The 17,104-nt window shown below is 35.8% G+C and overlaps 4 protein-coding genes across 4 annotated transcripts; 3 read left to right on the top strand and 1 right to left on the bottom strand.

The window, feature by feature from the left end:
- Positions 1-4,716: 4,716 nt before the first annotated feature.
- Positions 4,717-6,684, top strand: LOC139100087 (uncharacterized). The gene is made up of 3 exons (XM_070652681.1): positions 4,717-4,802; positions 5,210-5,620; positions 6,088-6,684. Coding segments are annotated over exons 1-3 (969 nt in total). The 5' UTR covers positions 4,717-4,800; the 3' UTR covers positions 6,644-6,684.
- On the bottom strand, positions 6,680-11,040 carry LOC139100086 (serendipity locus protein delta-like). Its single transcript, XM_070652680.1, has 3 exons — positions 9,433-11,040; positions 7,921-8,886; positions 6,680-7,550 (listed from the first exon to the last, which is right to left on the bottom strand). The coding sequence occupies exons 1-3, from the start codon at positions 9,688-9,690 to the stop codon at positions 7,458-7,460; spliced, it is 1,317 nt and encodes a 438-aa protein (XP_070508781.1). The 5' UTR covers positions 9,691-11,040; the 3' UTR covers positions 6,680-7,457.
- On the top strand, positions 9,918-13,952 carry LOC139100088 (uncharacterized). Its single transcript, XM_070652682.1, has 7 exons — positions 9,918-10,194; positions 10,585-10,667; positions 10,732-11,949; positions 12,010-12,086; positions 12,173-12,876; positions 13,144-13,220; positions 13,400-13,952. The coding sequence occupies exons 1-3, from the start codon at positions 9,957-9,959 to the stop codon at positions 10,993-10,995; spliced, it is 585 nt and encodes a 194-aa protein (XP_070508783.1). The 5' UTR covers positions 9,918-9,956; the 3' UTR covers positions 10,996-11,949; positions 12,010-12,086; positions 12,173-12,876; positions 13,144-13,220; positions 13,400-13,952.
- Positions 13,953-14,277: 325 nt separating this feature from the next.
- Positions 14,278-17,062, top strand: LOC139100090 (uncharacterized). The gene is made up of 3 exons (XM_070652684.1): positions 14,278-14,477; positions 15,584-15,660; positions 15,721-17,062. The coding sequence occupies exons 1-3, from the start codon at positions 14,369-14,371 to the stop codon at positions 15,970-15,972; spliced, it is 438 nt and encodes a 145-aa protein (XP_070508785.1). The 5' UTR covers positions 14,278-14,368; the 3' UTR covers positions 15,973-17,062.
- The last annotated feature ends 42 nt before the right edge of the window (positions 17,063-17,104 follow it).

Below are 17,104 nucleotides of genomic sequence, written 5' to 3' on the forward strand. Positions count from 1 at the left end.
TTGATTTGATCAGCTGTGATCCATGGACACCCACAGGAGTCACCTCTATCAGCCTGTCAATATCCGATACCAAGCTCAATACTATCTCTTACTTACTTGCTTACTGGAACCATGCTCCGACTTGGAGTCTAGTTTGCTCCAAAATGCTTTTCATCAGGCTCTGTTGCTGGCTTCCTAACAGGCAAAGAGACCACTTTAAGGTACCGTAATGTCTGGATCTTGCTGGAAAGCATGCTCTTTGCCTGTTGCTGGTCACATCACAAAGCTTGTGTCAAATCCTCAATTTTTGTCATCCATCTGGCATTCCTTCATTACCGTCCTAAGCCATGTTGCTCTTGGAGCACTTGGACGTCATTTTCCCTTGTGGATGGATCCAACCAAGGACAGTATAGCAAGCTTGTGTCTCTACAGGCAAGCTACAACACTAAAGGATATGAAATTCTTGGAATTACTGATTTACGTCATTAAGTTAAGGTTATTAATAAAATAGACAATTTGGACATGAAAATTGAATTGATTTTTGTTTAATCAGTTGTAGAAGCTTTGTAGAGCATGGACACAAAATTGTGAATTATTAATGACATTTTGGATGTCTTTTACTAATCTGATATGTCCTTATGCGTCCTTATACGTCCATATACGTCCTTTAAAGACTCAATTTCAAGTTATATCCACTGTAAATACCAAAAGTAGTTTTCTTTAATTGCTCATTTCAAAATCCACAAACCATGAATATTCTCAAGTCCATCACAATCATCTGCTTCATATTAACCTTCACATCATCAAATCCACACAACATCAACCTACTAAGCATCTCAATTTGTGAAATAATTGAAAATTTCCACACAAAATACTCAAAAAGTGTCGATATTATTGATTTTGGTGGATCACAAGGCGAGCTAACTGGTAAAATCATAGAAAATCTCGACAGTTTCATCACAGTGACAGTCAAACAGTCTCAACATCCTCAACTATGGACGAAATTCCTCGAAAATCAGTCAATTTTGCTGTTTGACAATTTTACAATTTTATCGGAATTTATATCCAAAAATTTGATTGAAATTCGGTTCATAAATCCGATAAGATTCGTGGTTTACTGCCAAAATATGACCGAATGGGATTTGAGGACGATGGACTCAACATTTCTGACTGTTCCTTACTGTTACTTCATAATTTATGATACAAAAGTCCAGAAACAGCCACAAAAAATCAAACTTTTTACATTTGAGAATCTAAATGACACGAAAATCTGCTATGATGCTTAGCAGCTTGTCCAATTGAATGAATTTTCATCAAAAAACCTTAAATGGACATTAAAATCCACAATTATCCAAAAATACAAGAATTTCCACAATTGCCACATGTTCATTGGCATTTACAGGAACTCAAACTACTTAAGTTTCAAACTAGAATCTGGAATTATTCAGTTAACAGGACCTGTGAATGATCTCATGGAAGATATTGCTGACAAATTGAATTACAAGGTTCATTATGTGATTTGTAGGACAAAAGGATGTTTAGATCCAGTGGATCATAAAGGTCCTATTTATAATGTTTTACATCTGTCACATTATGATGCAAATTCTGTCAATTTAGATGAACATTTTGTGTGGAAAAGGATCTTAATTGGGATGCAAATCACGTGAGTCATGTTAATCATTAAATTTGAGGAAGGCGTATGCTACTTGACACAGACGTGAAATGTCACATTTGTCATCTATATAATGTGTTATCTGGCTCATTTCTGTCATCTGACGCATATGTCATGCTTCATGTGTCATATGTGTCATCTATCGCACATGTCACACGTATCATCTGTGTCACATGTCATATAACTCATCTGTGTCATCTGTTACATGTGTCATGTGTGTCATGTATCGTATGTGTCATGTGTCATATGTATCATGTTTCATTTATGTCACTTGTTGCATATTTTTTATGTCTCATGTCATCTGTGACATGTTTCTTCTGTCACATGCACCATCTGTGAGTTATGTCGTCTGTGACAACTGTCGCTTGTCACATGTGTCACTTGTGTCACTTGTGTCACTTGTGACTGCTATCAGTCGTTTTAACTCCATTGTGCCTTCCAATTTTAACTCAATCTTGTCTTCATTTATTTTTGAATTTTAGACCACAACTGTTTATCCCACCTGGACAACTGTTCACATCGTCAGAGTTATTATTTCTTCCGTTTGACACATCAATTTGGATTAGCTTTGGAATTCTTTTTCTAGTCACAATCACTGTAGCTATTATAATCAACAAATTAGTTCTAAATTTCAATGAAAAATCATTCAATTTTACCAAATTTAAACACAAAAATTACACAAGATTAGTTTTGATATCAATAGCCTTAAGTTGGATAGTCATTAAAACGTCATATGAAGTAAAGATGTTTGAATTTGCAACATCAGCTGTGCGTAAGCCTGAAATCAAAAGCTTAGAAGAATTAAGAATGAAAAATTTTACATTTTATGGCTCAGAAAGTCAACTTAGTATGAAAGCTTTGAGTATGATTCAGAGTCAAATTGGGTAAGAAAAAGAGTGCATTTACTTAGAATAGCACAAGTAAGTTAATCAATCCGAAATCTGGAATCAGGGTCACTGGACTCTGGTATGGCCTTTGGAGAGGATTCGTAGACTTCTGGAAGCCAAATATGGTTCAAAATCAGAGTCACGTTTGCTTGGTCCGGACTATTGATCGATTGACAGATTTGTGGTATTCGGGTCAACTTAGAAGTCTAAAGCTTGAAGCCGACATCAATTTGATACTGTGAGGTATGGCATGGTATAGGTCCATCAATGGTACGACATATTGGTTCATCTGGTAAAGCTAAGTAATGCAGCTTTACCGTATCATTAGTGTACCTAAACCATACCATACCATAAACTGAAGAAATTGGCTTCTAGATCTAGATAAAAATTGCCTAACCAGATATTAATTCTCACAATTTTCCTATTTTAGCCTCAACATGAAAATCGTCCAACAAAAAGAATTTGAAAGAATTTACACAAGAAACTTGTCAGATCCAACATTTTCCGGTGTCGTCTTCAATTACGACGTCGATTATGACATATTAGTCCACTACAGAAGAACTCCATTACCTAAAAGGTCAATTCCAATTTCGTCCGAAAAACCATTCCTTACTTTTGGATTTTTGTACCCAAATTATTGGAATGAAGGACTTAGGGATATAATTGAAGGACTTGAAGCTGGTGGACTTATTAAATATTATTTTGAAAAATTAACAAAATCAAAATGGAACTTGATGTCGAACAAAAGAGAGACTGGATATGCTGCATTGAACTTGAGTCACTTAAGATTTGGATTTCAAGTCTATTTTATTGCACTTTATGGGACATTTTTGGTATTTTTTGGTGAATTGGTGATCTGTTGGATACCGAGACTTGCCAGAAATAAGAAGCCTGAAAATATTGAAGTTTTTAAACTGTTTGTACATTCTCAAGTGAAAATTGCTAAAGGAGTTCTGAGAGGATCAAAAACACTTGTGAAGTTTGACTACACAAATCAACCAGAAAAGGAAAAAAAGGAAGACAAGGAAAAGCAGTCACAAAATTCATTAAAATCTGAAAAAGAAGGCATAACAATTGACAATTTGGAACTAATTTTTGGCGAAAAAGTTGAACTTTTGACGTTTGTTTAGAGGATTTCCTTACTTGAGAGTCTTCCTTGGGGGATCATACCTCGCTTTTTCATCAATATGCAACATGACAATGCCTCTGTTGTCCTGTATTGCCGTATGCCATTACATGATACCAAAATTCAATGTCTACAGACTTCTCTAAATGCGGCAATGGGCCCCCTTGCGCTGGAATCAAGGAAGTGAAGAAGTAAGGTGTAGGAACTCAAGTTTGGATGAAATTTTGTACGAATTATCTAAATCAAGTCAAGACAATCCGAAATGGTTTTGAGGCTCTGTATGAAATTCATCTGATATCAAGCTACCTGATCAGACATACTAGTACAGTGTTGAACTAACACAGAACGGCTCTGAGTTGGTATGGATGAAGATATAATCAGTTAAATCTCGAAAAATGGCATTCAAAATTAGCCCCTTCAGCAGGCTGACACCTTCTCTCAATGATCCATTGGGTTGCTATCCCTTTGAGTTGCCGTCCTCTTATGATGTTGTCTCCTTGAGTTGTATTAATCTTGGGTTGCCGTCCTTTTAGGTTGCCGTCCTCTTAAGTTGTCTTCCCCTTGAGTTGCCGTCACTATGGGTTGTCGTCTTTAGGAGTTTGTTGATGAAAGCGAATGACCCGAAGCTGCCGACTGTCAAAGAAGACCCCCAACTTGTAGAATAATCCACTTCCAGAAACCAACAACCTCTACAAGAAGCCACATATGGAAGCTAGACAGACAATCGTCAAAAAACCCTTCAAAACCTGAGTTGTCTTCATCTACAAGCCTACATATCTTCAAAAACCCAACAAAATCAAAATCAAATACATCACGAAAATTTCCCAACCATAATAAATCTATTAACTATTGAATTATCCAAGAACCACGATAAGATAAGCAAAGCATCCAACACCACAAAAACAGTTCTGTATTTACACAAGTCAAAAATTGCACAATTCAACGTCGTCCACGTGGATACTGACTAATAATATCAATGTTTTTGTGAGCTTATCAATTTTTAGATTAAATTTTGTTGATATTTCTTGTAATGGAAGTAAAAAAATTGGAAGAGATTACCTTTAGTAGTGGAGTAAACGGTAGCAGAGAAGGACCGAGATTTGTTTTTGGATAATTGATGAATTTTAGACAAGAAAATGTGAGAAAATTTGAATAATTTGTGAATTAATGAAGGTTGAATAGGAACAAGTTGGTTGATCGATGGATTGTCAGAGTTAGGTTGGCCTAGGGTCGAGGTCAAGCCACATCTGACACCAAGTCAGAGTGTACGAGGTCATACCCCGGTCTAGGACCAGATTAGTCATCGATTAACACAGTGTTGCTCAAACTGTGTGCCGAGACACCCTAATTCACCGCCAAATTGTCTTAAAATTGTCATAAATCATATAACGCGCGCGTTATCTGTCTGAACTTACCACCAAGGTGTCCCATGGCTTAATCTAGCTAATACAACCCTGCATCAACCAACTAATCCTTCTCATCGACCCAAAATACCTTAAAATTTAGACTTCATACACTAAATTCCAATAAAAAATAATTTTTCAGGCGACGTGTCATTAACCTTATCTTAACACTCACAATACTCACACAATCAATATCAAATGCATTTGTGATTAAATGTCGATACAATGAATGGGATTGGAATTTTAAGCAGCATGTCTACGAATGTCAAGGTGACGGACTTGAACTGGATGAATCACCTGGATATGTTGTGGATGTACGGGGAGAGCATATGGGTGGTGGAAATATGACGGAAGTTGAGGCATTGAGATTCATGCACAAGCAGCACATCACTTTTATACCAAATGGTATTGGAAGGTTCTTTCCGAATTTGAAGGGGCTGAGCTTTATGAATTGTAATATTAGGACAATATCAAAGGATCATTTGGCTGAATTTCCAAATATGTTTCAAGTTAGCTATAGTCTTAATGCTATTGAGTATGTTCCTGGTGATACGTAAGTATAGCTTTTATGGATTATAACTCTAGTAAGTTAGGAATCTAGTCGGATGATCGAAGCAAACTCTAGTCGGTTAATCAAGTCAAACTCTAGTCGGATAATAGAGTCAAACTCTAATCGGTTAATAGAGTCAAACTTTAGTCGGATAATGGAGTCAAGCTCTAGTCGGTTAATAGAATTAAACTCTAATCGGTTAATAGAATCTAACTCTAGTCGGATAATTGAGTCAACCTCTAGTCGGATAATTAAAGTCAAACTCTAGTCGGAAAATAGAACCAAACTCTAGTCGGTTAACAGAATCAAACTCTAGTCGGTTAATAGAGTCAAACTCTAGTCGGTTAAAAGAGTCAACCTCTAGTCGGATAATAGAGTCAAACTCAAGTCGGATAGTCGAGTTAACCTCTAGTCGGTTATTAGAGTCAAACTCTAGTCAGCCTATATTAACAATTCCATCCATTTTCCAGCTTCATCTACACCCCAAAGCTTCAACTTATCAACTTCTCAGGCAACAACATAAAGCGCATTGGCCTGAGCCTCCTTAAACCCCTCAAGAACCTAGAATACGTCTGGTTTGAGAAGAACGTGTGCATCAACATGAACGCCAAAAAGTCAGAATTTAAGCTCCTCAAAAAGGAATTTAAGCAGCATTGCTACGGCGGCAAGACAGAATGTTCAAAAATTCCAAGAATCTTGACCAAATGGAACGACCCAAAACCCGTCGAAATGTGTGACTTCATCAAAATTTACAAATTTAAACCCAAACCATGGCATGAGCTTGAAAAGTTCGAGCGTGAGAAGGCACAGACCGATCGCAAGCAGAAGGAGGATTACATCAAGAAAGTCTTAAAGATTTGTGAATATCCAGACCCAATTTATCGGTTCTTTGAGACAATTTATTACAAAAAGATACAAACAGATGATAAAGATATTAAATTAGCGATGCGTGATGCTCGGGAGAAGAAAATTGTTGATAGTCTTGTTAATTTGAGTAAGGATAAGCTACCTAAGATTAAGAAGTAAACTTTTTGTTAAAAAATAAAGAATCAAATGCAATAGTTAAATGTGTTGGAGTTTTTTTGGGTAATTTCTTATTTATTTAAAGATTTCTATGTTCTATTTACAGTTTAGGATGTATATGCGCTGCCTTCTCGGCTAGTATATATGGAATTACACAATTTAGACTTGTCCATGTTGTTCTGGGTCTGGTTTATCGGCTTACAACTACCGCTACACCTATCCTACACCTTCACTTGGTCCTTGTTTCGATCATTATCCCTATCGTTGTCTCTATCCCTGCTTCTGATCTTGCCTCAACTCTTGCTCCGATTTTTACCAATTCCTTTGACCCGAGCCTTGTCCCTAGCCATGTCCCTAGCCTTGCATTCACCCAAATCCCAACTTTTAACCGTAACAATGCTTCAATATTTTCTCCTGACTATACCCCTGCTCTTGCACTTATCCTTGTATTGTCTTGTCCCTTGCCTTTCCCTTTGCTTTACCGCTTGCCTTACACGTTGTCTTGCTTTTGTCTTACTCCTTACAATGCCCTTTGCATTGCCCCTTGCCTTGCCCGTTGACTTGCTCCTTCCTTTGCCTACCTACACTTTCCCCTACTTAAATCCCTATTCTTACATCTATCCTTGCCCGAACCCTAGTTTGCACCTGATATTGTCTCATACCCCTGTCTTCACTCTAGTCCTCTACCCTTCCCCCTCCCCTAGGTGTTTACACCAAATGTAGGTGTAGCGGAATAGGTGTTTACCGAGGAACCAGCTCATGAGATTGCATAACATATCGATTTTTTTCTCTATTATCTAAGATTGATGACATCGTATCAACTCTCCTTCTTGATATTTATAATTCCTGATGATCCTGCCTTTGCTTTCTTAAATGAGTTGAGGATTCTGCTTGATAGTGATGCTGGTGTCTGTGGGAGATTAAATAAGAATGATTTTAGGTTAGATTGGTTGATTTTGAAGGCAAAATGTTTAATTTTTAGGTTATGAGATGGTTTTTAAGGTTAGGTCACTAAATTTTGAGATTAAGTTGCTAAATTTTGAAGTTAAGTTACTCAATTTTGAGGTTATGAGATATTTTTTGAGTTTAGGTCACCAAATTTGAGGTTAAGCCACCAAATTTTCAGATCAAGTCAGTAAATTTTGGGGTTAAAGTGCAAAATTTCGAGGTTAAGCCACTCAATTTGAGGTTAAGTCAATCAATTTTGAGGTCAAGCTACCAAATTTTGAGGTTAAGTCATTAAATTTTAAGGTTAAGTCACTAAACATTGACTAACTCACCTTATCTTCATCAACTCTTAATCCCTTCAATTGCGCACTATGTTCCTGCTTCATATGAATCTCCAATTTTTCACTTGTCGCAAACTTCACTTGACAATGCCCACAAGGATACTTATAAATCACTTGATTCTTCTTATTTGGTTCCTTCGATGACTCTTTATGTTCCGCAAATTGATGTTGAATTAAATTAATTTTAAATGGAAATGACGTGTTGCATATCAGGCATTGGAACTTGTGATTATTCTCAATATGCTCCAATATCAAGTCACAGTTGTCAAATCGTTGTGGACAATATTGACATTTAAGGCTTCTTTGTGGGAATTTCATTCGCTTTACAGCTGTTTGTACGACTCTTGATGACTCAAGTGTAGACTCAAGTGCTGATCGGAGGGAGGCTTGGACTGAGGATGTTATGGATGAATTTGGAGTGTCTGGATTGGATATTTTACGTTTTAGGTTTGGAATGGAACGTGGATTTGAGATTTTGGGTAGGTAATGTGCTTCTGATTCTATTGCATTTTGGAGGTCGTCGGATGGAATTTGGTACTCAAGGTCTGAATATTCGTACTCTAAAGGCTCAACCTTGATGATTGATTCTGAATTTTCTGGCTGATTATTAGAATTTGATGCTGAACTGTCTATCCCTATGGAACATCCGTCATCAGCTGCATACTCAACCTGATCCGCTGTCTCATCACTTCCTGTATATGGATCATCAACACATTCTTCTTTTATATCCAAGTCATTGGCTTCATCACCTTCATAGTACTCATATGCTTCATCCGGGTATTCTACAACTTCATAGTGACTGTCTTCATTGTCATCATCTGCATGCTCTTTATGAGAAATTGAACTATAGTTTGACATTGTGGACTTTAGCTCGTGCTGTGTTCTGACCTCATTGCGAAATGTTATAAAATCGGCTACACTGTTGTGACATTTTGCGCAGACTGCTCCTGATGGAATCTAAAAGAATACATAGGACATGGTTAACGGGAAGGTATAAGAAGCAATAGATTGAGTTGGTAAGATATTGGGTTCAGTCTGTAGTCCTCAATATTCAGTATTTGTTCTTCGATCTTCTGCTTTGAGTTCGGGTTCGGGTTCGGTCTTCGGTCTTCGACTTCAGTTTCGATTCGGATTCAGCTTCGGCTTCAGCTTTGTCTTCGGCTTCGACTTCAGCTTCAACTTCGGCTCTGGCTTCAGCTTCAGCTTGAACTTCGGCTTCAGCTTGAACTTCGGCTTCAGCTTCAGTTTCGGTTCCGCTTCGGTTTCAGTTTCAGCTTCGGCTTGGGCTTCAGCTTCGGCTTTAGCATCAGCTTCAGCTTAAACTTCAGCTTTAACTTCGGCCTCAGCTTCAGCTTCGGTTTCAACTTCAGCTTCGGCTTTAGTTTCACGTTCGGGTTCAACTTCGGCTTCGACCTTCGTTCATTGTCTTCGGCTTTCGGTCTTTGTCTTCTGTCTTTAGTTTTTAGTCTTTGGTCCCAGTCTCATATTATCACATAAACTCACCTCATATCCAATGACGTCCACAAACATTTCCCCAAATTCTTCAGTCACAACAAACATCGCTCCAGTCTTAATAAATTGATTACTATCAAATGACTTCATGCAACTTTGACAAATGATTGTTGAGTGCTGATCACAAACTGTAAATCTTTTAAAGCTAATTTTTAGAATTTTTCTCCAAAATTTGTATTCAGCTGAGTATGGCGAACGGAGTCTTTTGTCAGCCTTTCGCTTACAGTTCGGTACGACGCAATTTTCCATTTTAACTGACTTAATTTGTGACTTTTTTTGAATTTTAAATGATTTGTTTATGTTTTTGAGATTTTTTTGAAAACAAAACTGTAAATATTGTTAAAGAAACATTTGTAGGGTTTTGAAACTAATTTTTTGAATATTTTTTGACCGTTAAAAATTGATGAAAATTTAAATTTTGCAGAAAATTTGCAGAATGTGCTGTAAAAGCTTGTTCAGTTGAAGCTTAAACTTCAAAGTGCTAAGCAGAAAATTCGGAAAATTTTGGAAAAGTCATGGTCGAACAGAACTGGTCAGCATATACAAGAACAGAGAAATCTGGAATAATTGTAGCAAGAATCAGTCAATTTGAGGCTTTGTTGCTTATAACTGGCGCATTTTTGAGCTTGGAAATTGATATAAGAATATTGTTAGAACCTTGCAATCCAGTTGAAGATGTCGGAAGTGACAATGCTACACAGCCAATAAGTACCGCAAAGGCAGAAGCTTACACATCCATGCATCGACTTATGCGTAAGTTTCTAACTTAAAAACTAAGTTTTAAGCTATCCTGGGGTAGAGTTGAGCTTCAGGTAAGACTACAATTTGAGGTCCGACTCCATAGAAGTCATCCATAGAAGGCTGCACTGGGGACTCCATGAAGTCAAGCTGACAGTTTCATCCAAAATCCGAGTCAACTTCCAGCTCTTGTTCATCCTTAAGACAGCTTAATTCCAAATTATCGTCCATTTACACGAGTCATGTGTCTTCCGGGTGTATGCAGCCTTTGTTGTTACTGTATAATGTCACATAAATTAAGCTTAATCCTTTGGGGCATATGCAAATGAATTTATTATGTTATTTCCTATAAATCCATCAAGTTTAGTCACATTTTAACCAATTTCTACATTCCTACTTCCTCAGGTATTGGATCATGTGCATTTCTAATACTAACAAGTGTCCATTGGCTGATCACGTCATGGATGTTCGTCAAAGCTATCCGAAGAGTAAGCTTATCCATTTCCTTATATAAATCCACAAAACCTAACATTTAATCCTCAATATTTTCAGGAACTAAAGTACGTCTACGCAGTTGAGTTCATCGCAACAACAGCATTTGTGACATTAGCTGTCATTGGATTTATGCTGTCCATTTTTGCAATACGAAGACAAGGAAAACTTAACTCAATTTTATACTTCATTCCTGCACCATTTTTGTTCACTTTTCATCTAATCACAATTTTTGTCAGCATTGCTGTCTTTATAACACTGAGGAGACCTATTAAGAAGGAAGATTCAATTCCGTTTAGCTATAAAGTGACTAAAGAGTTTTAAGGAAGGAAAATTGTTTATATCTTGGTGTTGTTGTTGATAATTTTTGCTTTTGTATTCAATCGGTATCGATATATTCAGCGTGATATGATTAAGGTATTAGGGAATATTTGGAAGTTAGGTGACGGTGAAAAATGGGAATTTTCATCCCACATAGTCAGGCTTTGTAACAAAATCATGAAATCATGAATTTTTGAATCCATAGCAATTGTAACTCAAACCAACCCTAGCCCCTCGCCCGTCCAGCCTCTACCTTCATCCCACTTTCCTAGCTCCTTTAACCTTCCTTTTCTGCATTTCATATGAATGACCTAAAACCAGTTGTAAGGCGACTTGACCCTGACTTGAGGCCGGATTTCATCGAATACAGGCCTGAGGTTGAATATTTGGTCATTCTTATGCTTCCCTTCCCTTCTCTTAAGGCAATGAAGGGCGACCTTTGTGTCACTTAAAAATGCTTAGAAATGCCAGAAATGCCATGTTCCGAATGTCATGTGTCTTTTTTATCAAGCTTTACTTCCAAAGTGTGCCGCAAAAAGTGAAAAATTGACTATCACTGCCTTAAGCGTTACCTAACTTCCCAACCATCCCCCTAAACAAACATAAATACGAGATAATGAAATAAAACTGCTGAGCATTGAGATACGCACTTTGTGGAGTAAAATGTCATTAAATTTATTAGTAATTAATTCAATTAATTGATGTAAATTGGAATAAATTGTAAATAATCTCCAAAAATTCAATCAAAAATCACTAAAATTCAGTTCAATATTCCCGATAAATCCATTATTCCTGATCAAAAGGACACGTCCATTACAAACTCCAATAAAATGACAGATATACTTCAAAATTGTTCATTTGAGAAATTAGGCTTATATACAGGTGTGTCGCATATTTTAGTTAGTATTTCATGGTTCACATATGAGCTTATCCGACTGTTTGGGGACAACATTGTCAGTAAGTATGAATATTTGAATTTTTAATGGCCATCAAGTTTAAATTTGGAACTGTTTTCAGGATATGATGTAATTTTCATGATAATTGCTGTTTTGTGGTTCTTGGTGTCGTCGATATTTATGATTGGAATAAAAAGGGTGAGTTGGTGAATGATTCGAGTCAGGCAGCAAATCCTTGGCTAATTTTTACACATCCTAATTTATTCCTTTATCCATTTTTCCAGCATAACCATCGTCTAGTGTCAGTCTTTGTCATCACGTCAATAATCATGGAAGTTGTAACAATTTCATATGTAGCCATGCGAATTTCAATGGAGCTGAATGGAAAAACAGACAAAGAATTTTGTAACTTAGCTGTACCATTGGCACTTCTTGGATATTTTACGTATTCCTGTATTGTCAGTTTTGGAGTTTATATTAAGTTGTATAGGATTGCTGGGAGTTATGAAAGGCTGTAAAAATGAACAAAATTTGAATTTTGCCATTAAAAAGAATGGACAGAAGATCGACATTTGAGGCTTATTGTCAGATTTGAGACTTCCAGCTCAAACCCCATCGAAACCTTAAATTTTGACAAATTTCCTAATTTTAGCGTAATTTCCATAATTTTGCAATAATTTTAAATTATTCCCTAAAATCAAATAAAATTGTTTATTTATTTACAATTCATACTTTTTTATCACAATTCAGCGTCTTATCTGCTGATTTTTTATTTCTGATAGTTAATGCTATCAGTCGCTAGTCATAAATATTAAACGCAATTTTCAATACTCGAATTTTATTCAATTTTTATTATTTAATTTACAGTAAATTAATTCAATAATGGTGGACATAATCCCAACTTTTGAGAAATTTGGAGTCTTTGTTGGAGTTTCTCATGTGATACTCAGTGCCATTTGGTTTATTACGCAGTTTTCTGCACTTGCAGGTATGGATTTTGTTTTTGTTACCTTTGTTAAGTGTCTAAATGAATTTTCTGACTCTTTGAGGGAGACCAGTAGGACAGCTTAGACTGTCAACTAAACCAAGTTGAATAGCTCTAGCCGGTTAATCAATCTGACAACCAGAATCTAGTTGGCGTGACTCTTACATGGTCCAAATTCTTAGACATGCCAGTCTGGGATCGGATCTTCGACTTGATCGATTAGTCGACTAGGGTTAAATTTTCTAATAAAAATCATTTTTTTTCTTTTAGAATATTCAACAACTCTGCTTATCCTCACTATAATCTACTTTCTTGGTGCAATAATATTTGTGATGGCAATTATAAAAGTAAGTTTAATGAAATGTCAAACAGTAAAATCAAGGAACAGCTAAGCTCCGGCAATTGATCCAAAATTCACCAACTGGGCTTCATGACTGCTGGGATTGAATCGAATTCTCCATTTTCCGGCTGCTGGCACATGATTTTACTTGACTGTACTTAACAATCATTTCCCTATTCTTTTCAGAGAGACTACAGATGGACAATAATCTTCGTTATTTTATCAGTCTTTCTTGAAGTTGCATTAATCATTTATTTCTGGATTTATATTGCAATCAAAATTGAAGCAGGAAAATCTCTTACAGCATTCGATATTACAATAATCACAAGTGTTGTGACATTCCAAACATTCTCATGCATCGTCAATGTTGGCGTTCTTGTGAAATTATTCAGAATTGATAGAGCTTATGTGAGAATTTAGAGAGGGGAATTGATATTAAAGGTGGTCTTAAGGTGGCTAATCAGGATGCAGCAGATGTTCCGATGGATCAGGTGTTTTATTAATAATTTAGAATTTTTGTCTTAATTAGCACTTAGAGTTTATTTTGTATGATAATCGATCCAAAATCTGGCATGATTCTGACATGATTTCGGATCCAAACTGTTTTGACATCAAGTCAGAGTCAAGTTATGACCGATTTTTGATCGATTAACCGATTTGTGCTATTTGAGTATGTTGCATTAAGTCAACTTAAATTAAATAAAATAAGAAGTAAATCCACAATGTTTGCTTAAAATAAGTCCTTATCTCCAATATTTTTGCAAAATTATCATTTATCAAACCAGTGCTGAAATTATTCTCTAAATGTCCAAAAATAGCCAATGATTCATCAACCATAAATAACAGCCTTGAAAGCTAAATAAACACGAAAAACCCATAAAACATTCCCATTTTCCAACGATACCTTAAAGGGATTGGCGCCAACAAGCCTACAAAAAAAAAAGAGAGCAAAAATCTCTCAAATTTTCTTACGCAAGCTTTAGCGTGCTGAGCGAGAAAAGAAGAAAAATTGTTTAATTAAAAAAAAAAATTGAGCAGCGAGAGAAAAGTCACCCAAAAAAATGCTCAGTTATCTTCAGTTCTTGCTGCTTACTCATCGCATTCAAACATTCATTTCGGAACATACGCAAAAATTAAATTAGAAAATTCTAAAAAATGGCAGACGTCGAAGAAACCGGAAAAGTTGTCGGCATTGTTTATCGTGTACTGAGTGTCATAAGTGTAGTGCTATGCATCATTTGCTTCATATTAGGAATTCATTGGCGTAAGTCATGCCTAAAAATATTTCAGAATTTTTTATTACACAAAATATATAAAAAAATTGAGAAAATGTTTTCAAGGCCATTTGGACACTTTTGATGTCATGTGTGTGGCTAAGCGTGAAGCATAATGGCTAGTTTTTTTTTTGGTGCTATAAATGACGATTATTTAGAAACATTTTTTGCGTGATAATTTTAGATCTATAAAGATCACAGATGGAATTTTTTTTTTGAAAGTTGTGAAATGCTTTAATGATCGAGCGAGAGAGAACTTGGATCTCTGAGAGTGGAAGTGGAACTGGATTGGAAATGAAACAGAGTTTTTTTAGAAATTTATGGCCTTTTTGGTCATTTGTTTGTACAAATTGCGTTGATTCTCAAAATGTTTTGTTGATGACAAACTTTGAACTCATCGAAGATCACTTGAGTAGCACAAGTTGATTAAGCTATCCAAAATCCGGTCTAAGACAGGCTTGACTTACTCTTGGTGTGTACTAGGCTGATTAGACTCAGATTTGATACTAGATACTGTTTGAATTTGATATCCGAATAATGTGGGTCAGAATTGAAATCGAATTGGAAGATGTAATTCAGTTAATCGATCTAAAATCCGATATAAGACTAGTAAGACTCAGATTTAGTGCTATGTTCGGTACAAAATTGGTTTAAATCCAGTTTGACCTTGATTTGGTCAATTACTACCCTCAAATCCAGTTCCAGGCTATCTTATCTTAGACATGGAACTGAATCAGGCCGTATATACTCAAACCTGGTGCAGTTTTTAGTTCAAAATCTGGTCAAATCTGCTTAAATGTTTAAATCAGGTTCAAATGACCAAAAGCCCAATCCAAGGTCGACTTGAGACTTGTTTTAGGATGAAATTCATCAAATCCTGGTTTGGAGTCAAAGTCATTTTGACCAGGAGCTGAATTTTCGATCATTAATACGTCCTGAGTCCTTTGAGTCTAGCCTGGTGCAAGATTTAAACCAAATTCTACCATTACCGGTCAATTAGTCGATATTATGCTACAAATTGAGTCTATTTTTTGATAATTTCTTGAAAATCCATAAAATTCATTCCAATAATCAATTCTATCTCATTATTTTTCAGTGAACTTAATAGGAGAAGTCATAATTGCTATCATCGTGTACTTTGCAGCATCAAGATTTGTAGTGGCAATCAGAAATGTAAGAATATTTCATAGACACATGATTAACATCCTTGTTAATTTAATTAATTTTTTTCAGAGTAATTCACGTCAGACAATTTTCTTCATTATCATGTCCGTCATCTTGCTGATTTCTGCTGCCTTTTACTTCTTCGCAATGATCAAATTACTTGTAACTGGACAATTTATTGACAACAATTCAGACAATCCAGCATACTACTACTATCCATCACCAGCTGTCTTCTTGGGTCAATTATTCACAACATATGTTGCCTTTAAAGTCAGGAAAAGCATACTTGCACGTACAGAGAGCAAGCAACTTAATGCTTAAGTAATTTTAATGTATTTTATTATATATTTTATATTGAATGTTAATAGTCAGGGTGCAGAGGTGGGATGGGGAAGAGATTGAGGTTGACTTGAGTTGGCTTAGAGCTTTAAGATGAAGGTCTAATAAGGAGTGTTAGGCATGGGGCATAGGATCAGAAATTTGGTGCATTTTTGGTGATTTTTTACAATTTTTTCAATTTTATACACGAAAAATTGCAATTTTTACTCAAATTTTACAAAAAATTGATCAAAAATCAGGTTACAGACCTGCATGTCATCTGACTTGGTGTCGGATTCGGACTGAATTTGACCAAAGTGTTTCTCGATGTCAGAGTCATGCCGGTTTGATGTCAGACTTAGGATCAATTATCTAAATGGTGTTCAACCTTTTATTTTTCATGACATAGCTTGATGGCAAGCCTCGACCGGATGTGCGCATTTGGTTCATTGTACTTAATAGTGTGCCGCAACACACAGGTTGTCCATCACCGATTTGTGTTCCTAGACATAGTTTTTGAATCAAATAAATTTGTAAAAATTGCAAAAAATCATAAAAAATTCCTCAAATTTTGCTTGACTCTAATTATGTATGTATCTATAAGAGGAAGTCCGGGTATATCTTCCGAAGATTAACAAGACCCTCAAAAAGGTCTGATCCTTCTTCAAACCAAAAAAATTTCTATTTAACTCTTTTTTGATATGAACCAAAAAATGTTCCTAAAGCAAAATGCAGCAAAAAATTTAGTTATTTCTATACAACATTGTGGACCTCTGAAACCTGACGAAAGTTGGTTGAAATCGAGTAGTTCGAAGACTCGACACAAGAATGTCTTCAAACTTTATATTAAATATATATGTTTGTTACTTAAAAATACTTAACACTATATGTGCCTGCTATTTAAACAGTTTTATTGTTCACAAATTTTAAACAAAAAGAATTATTGTTAACTATGTATATTACTAATTTTTACAGCCTTTATTTTGTATCAATAAAGAATAGAGCTTGTAGTCGACTTGGATTTTGTATGGAATTTAGCTGAATTTTGTATTCAAATTTGAGTCGACTTTAGAGCTCTAAATTGAAAAATAAACTTAAATTGTCTTAAAATTCACCTACTTCAATGCAACCTAAG

The sequence above is a fragment of the Chironomus tepperi genome, unplaced genomic scaffold, assembly GCF_022539635.2.
Source record: "Chironomus tepperi strain 1889 unplaced genomic scaffold, CSIRO-AGI_Ctep_v1 contig_58, whole genome shotgun sequence".
NCBI classification, from domain to species: domain Eukaryota; kingdom Metazoa; phylum Arthropoda; class Insecta; order Diptera; family Chironomidae; genus Chironomus; species Chironomus tepperi.